A 6,135-nucleotide genomic window follows, 5' to 3' on the forward strand; every position below is an offset into this window, starting at 1 on the left:
TCAGACAATGAGGGTTAATTCAGGAAGAATGAACTCCTCCGACTCAAACAAACAGTCTGTGTAATATACAATGTACAGAGCAGTACAATTTTGCTTCATGAATTAACTATGAATGTTTGTATACAATACTTTACATCTTTAAATAGTATGACAATGCGTTTAATTTGCAATGAAGCAGGATTCAAATTCAAATAATTTTATACAAACCACGTCAACATATCAAACACACAGTGGAGCAACTTTTCAATTATTCTAAATATAATGTTAAACACGCTGAGAAATACATATTGCAGCTTTGCAGCCAAGCTGTATTGCATTTTTTAGGAGCCAGTATCCAGGAACCTAAAACAAAAAACAAATAAGACATGCTTAGATTGTGGTACTTTAAATGACAATAATTAAATACTGCAAAGACAGCTCAATACTGGTAAATGACTACTGATATTTATGTGTTGTAGTGTACTTTGATTTCAAAAGGCATCTTCTAATAAAGTTTTTATGAAAAGTAATTATAAGCATGGTGCAGTGAAAGAGAAGTAAATTACACTTACTGTTTCAGCATCATGCTCCAATCCTGTATCATGATGCTCCATCTCATCATCTCTGAATTCCTTTATGACCTATTAAAATGCAACACAATGCCATTCATAAGGCTACAAACAGGAAAAGTATATTGCTCTTTTGAGGGTGCCTCTTTTTTTTAAATGTTCTTATTTACATGGTTCACATTTGTTGCTCCAGACAACTTAAAATGTATGCTATTATCACAATTTCCATTCATATGATTAGATTGATGATTAGATTCTGCATGATTGATAGTGCACAAATATTTTATGTAATATGATCAGGCATAATAACAACTGAATTGACTCTTTCAAAGTCTTAGTATTTGGATCTTCATGTGTTGAGTGCAGCTGTGGTTTGAGCAATCTGTAAAGTATCCAGAAACGTTACTAATGATAAAATGCCAAATCCATGTCAATGGGTAATTTGCCATTTGCTATGATGTATACAAATTCAAGAAGCTACTGCATCTTGGGGAACGTGCCCAAACAAAGAAAGACATAAACTGTAACTTGTGACATTGTCCAGCTACAAATGTCAAAAATTTGAACAATGAAGACACAAAGTCAAAAATCAGAGTGTTTAACCTTGGAGATAGCGGTTACAAATGAAGGAAAGCATGCAATCCACCATTTAATCCACTGGTTGAAAGCAAAACGTTGTGCTGGCCAGCATGCACGAGCGGCAACAATCAAATCTAAATAGAGAACTTTTGCATAGATATAACCACATTGTTTTCACTGTGCAAATATGTCAGTCTCGTATTGTTCTGGAGAACATAGCCAGGCTTTAGGCCATCCCTTTTAAATATACAATCTATAGAAACACTCAACTGTCTTATTTATGCTTTCCCTAAGCGATGATGTTTTAAATGTAGAACCCTCTATTTTGATGCTTACTTTCTTGATCCCCTCTGCGACATGCATGTTTGACATTACTCCTTTCTTTTGTTGAGATGCTTGTTTGTTTCTGTGTAATACTATACAACTCTGTACCACGAGTAAACAAAATCCACACTAACGTTCCTTCACATGCTTTATGTATCACGACAATGCAAAGTGTCAGAGTTACAGAGAAAACAGTGGCCGACTCACTTGTAACAGTTCGGTGTATCTCTCGGGGTCCTTCTCCATCAGAGCTCTTATCTGGCTGTTGTAGTGCTCGGAGATACTCTCCTCCACCGCCACAGTGCATGCCATAGCCCCCTCTTTTCCCAGCAGTGCGCTGGATGCACCTGGAGTAGATTTAAAACAAAAATAAATACACATTTAAGATTTAATAATAAAGCAGCAACTGACTACATATTGGCCAAAAAATAGTAGTGAAATAGGATAATATTTTTTTTTTTATACACTTATCAACATCAAGTTATAATATGTGGGTGGATGAAAGCACCATTAAGACAAAAGTATTTCAGGATTCTTCGACAGCAGATAGAACTCTAACTTTATACACATTAAATGAAGCATAATACAAACCCAAGCAAAACAAACTAAGCTACTTTACAAGCACTCCGAACCGGGTACGGTGTCCAAATCACTTTTATTTGCATGTGTTTTGTTCTTCACAGTAAATGTATCTCATGACGTTATTTTGAACTCTGCAGTATGCTTATGGCTGGTACCAACCTAAAACAAATCCAGCAATATTCCAGATGGGTAACAGCGCTGTGGGACGAACTCTGTTCTCAGCCAGAATCTCATCGAATTTCGCTAAGTGTTTCTTTTCTTGATCCCACATTTCCTAAAGAAAAACAAACATGAACATGGGAGTATTAAAAATGATGCAGATGCACAAGTGTTTTTAAATGAAACGTTTAAGTCACAGTAGGCAATATTTTAAGTGAATATATACGTATTACTAATTTAAAACCTTTTTTTGTGAGTTTCTTCCATGACTTATGCATATTGAACACTTTTCTAACATTTGAAGCCATCACTATCAACTGTGCAGGTTGTGGGCCAGTGATGCGTTTTACAGATACACATTGTTTGCTCCTTCAAAGTCATGTGTGTGTCGCACTGCGCACGCACCTGGATGAGGGGTCCAATACTAGATCGTCCCAACACTGCCATCTGGCCGGCGTAGATACGGTTGGCCCCGAATTCCCCAGCGTGGTCCACGCGCAGCATCTGGTCCAACATCTCCTTCTCCTCACCGTCGCGTGGGGTCGGGACTATACCGTAAGCGCGTGCGCTCAGCTGCAGGGGCACTATTATATAATACAGGCTGTGGTTACAACAAATTAACAAACACGTAACAACATTGAATCCATAAGGATGCACGTGTCGCTTCTTTGAGAACGTCAGGGCTAAACGTGGGTTACACATTAACTAACATTTCAGTGTCGGTGGATTTGATCCCAGTGAGAATTTTTTTTGTTTTTATGTTATAAGTTTCGCGTTAAAAATAACAGTCTTTAGTAGAGTCTTATGGATGGAAATGTAATAGTAACATTTCCACTTTCTGTTCTTCTGTGCTAAAGAAATGATGACCATTAACAAACAATATCTCACTTTCAAAAAACAACGTTAGCTAGAAAGCATGTTACAGGTGAGCCCAGTAACGCTGCTGGTAGCCTAGTGACTCCATACTTTACATTTATATGCACTCAATACAGAACAGCAGTTAAGAAACCAATGCAAACCAACGCTAACGTCACCGCTGCATATCGTTACATCCCGACCAGGTAGTATTGGGTTTGCATTTGTAGCTCTTCGCTGACGTCAACGTGACGGCTTACCTCTGCATTTTAAACACTGGCGAATCCCGCTCGACCCGTCGTGTAACGCCGTGAACGCGGCTCTGTGCATGGCACTCGCTTTACGGTTCAGCTGCCCGTCTTATCAAAGAAACGTACGAGAAATGTGCGCAAACTGTCATTGAAATTGTCAGAAGGTGGACGTGGCGCAGGCCTATGACGCACGCGCTTAGCGACTTGCAAAACACCGCCCTCGCTGACCCGAGCACACTTTAGTTGACCTAATAATAAGCTACTTAGTATAAGGAACACTGCAAACAGTCACATCCGATGTGTGCTACAGCATGGCACGTCTTACAGGAGATATCAAAGAGTTATTATGTGTCATTGTAATGTATGTATTCTAAAACACCAGTCTCAGTTCTGTTTGAGAGTGAATTATTATTATTATGTGACTCTGTTTATGAATTATTTGGTGTATGTGTGTGTGTTTAAAAAAGAAGAAAAATACATCCTAATGTTTCTATAAGATTGGAGGGCTTACAGCTGTGCATCAAGGAGTTTCGCTATAGGCTCGTCATCCTGTGCAGATCCAGGGTCTGTCACTAGATGGCATTAGCTTTCTTTAATGTTCATCTTGATTTAATATTTGCTCAATGGCCCATGCAGTTTTATGGGTGCAAGAACTATGCTGAAATTAAGGAAGAAGATTAAAGAAAACTGGGTCAATAACTCTCTAAGATACATTTTAAAAGTTAAGGGGTCAGTTGGAGAAGTGAAATTGGTATAAATGACCATTAAGCATTATTTCTTTTTGTAGCTGACAGAATTCTTAATGTTTTCTTTTGTTACGGACTGCATGAATTAGATGGGCAGAGTGAGGGTTTGTAACTTTGGGATCCAAGTGAACCCCAAAGAGTTAAGTGCACAATATTCATTCATATTTAATTGTTATAGCAGGTTCAATATGGAGGTTGATGATTTATGTCTGTGTTGTTTTCTTGTACGTTTCTTTTGTCTATGTCTGTTTTTTTCTATAGTTGGTCAATATGCTGTGTAATGTATGATTATTTTAATTTTGTTTTAGATAGCGTTGCGTAACCTGTGTAAAATGAAAATGAAATGATTAAAAGAAAGTTTGGCACAGTGAGATCTACTATATAGCTTCATGTTGCTGTGCAGGGTCACAGGATCAGCAGTCACTAGTCCGTCACAGTGCAATCCACATCCACACTTAGCAGGCAATTTAGAGTTCACATGGTCTACGTAACTTTGCTCAGTAGGAGGAAACCAAGAATTAAAAATAATGAACTAAATACAGAAAATTAGCCCCTGGCCAGACACTTTCTCTTGCTTTTCTATGTCAAACAAATCATGAGTGCATCTTTTTGTTACGTGAACTCTAGTTGGTCCAAGTTTCATAATCATTTCACTGCAGTGTGGCCCTCCAAACAATTACATTTCACCTAATGCAAATGGTTTGCTCTGAGCCTCCACATTATCTGTCACTATCATTTACATTTTTTTTTATATTAGTCAGCATTATCTAGAAATGCATGTGTGACTCTTGTCATTAAAAAAAGCTATTTTTGCAAAGCACATAAAATGGTGCTGGGACTCAGGAATCTGTGGAATGATGGGGTTGAGTGCTGCAGAGCTGTGATGGTCATGAATAAACAAGGCCGGGACAGTGAATGGCGGGGTGTGTCGGTTTGGTCTGTGTGTGTGTTTGTGGTGAGACACTGGTTAAGTGTTCCCTTATCCGGCTGTCTGACTGTGGGTGGCTACGCATGTGGGGCTACACATCGGTACGCGTGGGTTGCTGTTGTCCTCTCTGCCTGAGTGTGTGTGCAGGTCACAGGTGTGAGCCGGGCTGGATTAACAACAGGTCCCCAAAGGCCCGGGTATGGGTCTAAGCAGGTAGAACGTGTGTTGTTAAGACTCTTTTTTTCCGCCTTTCAGACCTTTATTATGTTCACATGGTGCACATTTCTAGATAAAATTATGATTAATCAAATGATCCCAAATTTGCACAAAGAAAACCAGGTAGTATTATTCCAGCAGGGGAGTAGTGGTTGTTTTCTTCGTTCTCTGGCTCATAATGAAACTGCCATTTATAGTCTGCTGTGTGCACTGTAATTAGTGGCGAAGTACACGGTGCACAAAGGGGGGCAGGTGGGGGGCAAAAGCTTGCAGCCCTGTAACATGTTAATCCAGGTATGGGTGTGAGGAGTCGGGGGATGAATGCCTGAACTGAGCATCTTTTGATTCACTATGATATCAGGTCTAATGAGCCTTTAAGTGGAGTCTTACACTGGGGCTTGATGTCTGTGGACAGACTGGAGTGTGTCTGGCTTACTCGAGGCACATGGTAGGAGGATTTGCGGAGAGTAAACTAACCCTTTCAGCACAAGTGGCTTACAGAAAGCCTTTGCAGAAGTGTGTGACAGGTGCAATGTCCATCAACAAAGAGTAAAACACTCCCTTTCAGAATACTGTATCACGGATATGATGTAATCAACAGACGGGTCGTAATGGTAGCGCAATTGAAGGGCAGAAAGACCAAAAGAAAGTGAATGTGTTCTTACTGTTGAGTGTGCTGCAACTGAGTAGATTAAAGACAAAACCGCCGAGCCGGAAAAAAGAGTGAGACTGCCATATGTGTCTATATACCTGTATGTATGTGTGTCTAACTGTGTTTGTGTAATGTTTGCATGCATCCATAAAAGTGTGTGAGTCTGCACACCCTTGCTCCGAGGCTCTGGTCAGACAGTGCATAGCTGTGGTGGGACGCAGGCTGAGCGCTTCTAGACTGTAGTGAGTCAACAAAGTCTGCTCTCACTGAGAGGAGACATGATAGGTCTTGTCCT

The 6,135-nt window shown here is 39.8% G+C and overlaps 1 protein-coding gene across 1 annotated transcript; it reads right to left on the reverse strand.

The window, feature by feature from the left end:
* Nucleotides 1–3,478, reverse strand: coq7 (coenzyme Q7 homolog, ubiquinone (yeast)). Its single transcript, XM_034534054.1, has 6 exons — nt 3,308–3,478; nt 2,598–2,776; nt 2,193–2,307; nt 1,659–1,798; nt 552–620; nt 1–342 (listed from the first exon to the last, which is right to left on the reverse strand). Exons 1-6 carry the CDS (start codon nt 3,375–3,377, stop codon nt 265–267), a joined length of 651 nt encoding a protein of 216 aa, XP_034389945.1. The 5' UTR covers nt 3,378–3,478; the 3' UTR covers nt 1–264.
* Nucleotides 3,479–6,135: the final 2,657 nt, after the last annotated feature.

The sequence above is a fragment of the Cyclopterus lumpus genome, chromosome 1 (genome assembly GCF_009769545.1).
Source record: "Cyclopterus lumpus isolate fCycLum1 chromosome 1, fCycLum1.pri, whole genome shotgun sequence".
NCBI classification, from domain to species: domain Eukaryota; kingdom Metazoa; phylum Chordata; class Actinopteri; order Perciformes; family Cyclopteridae; genus Cyclopterus; species Cyclopterus lumpus.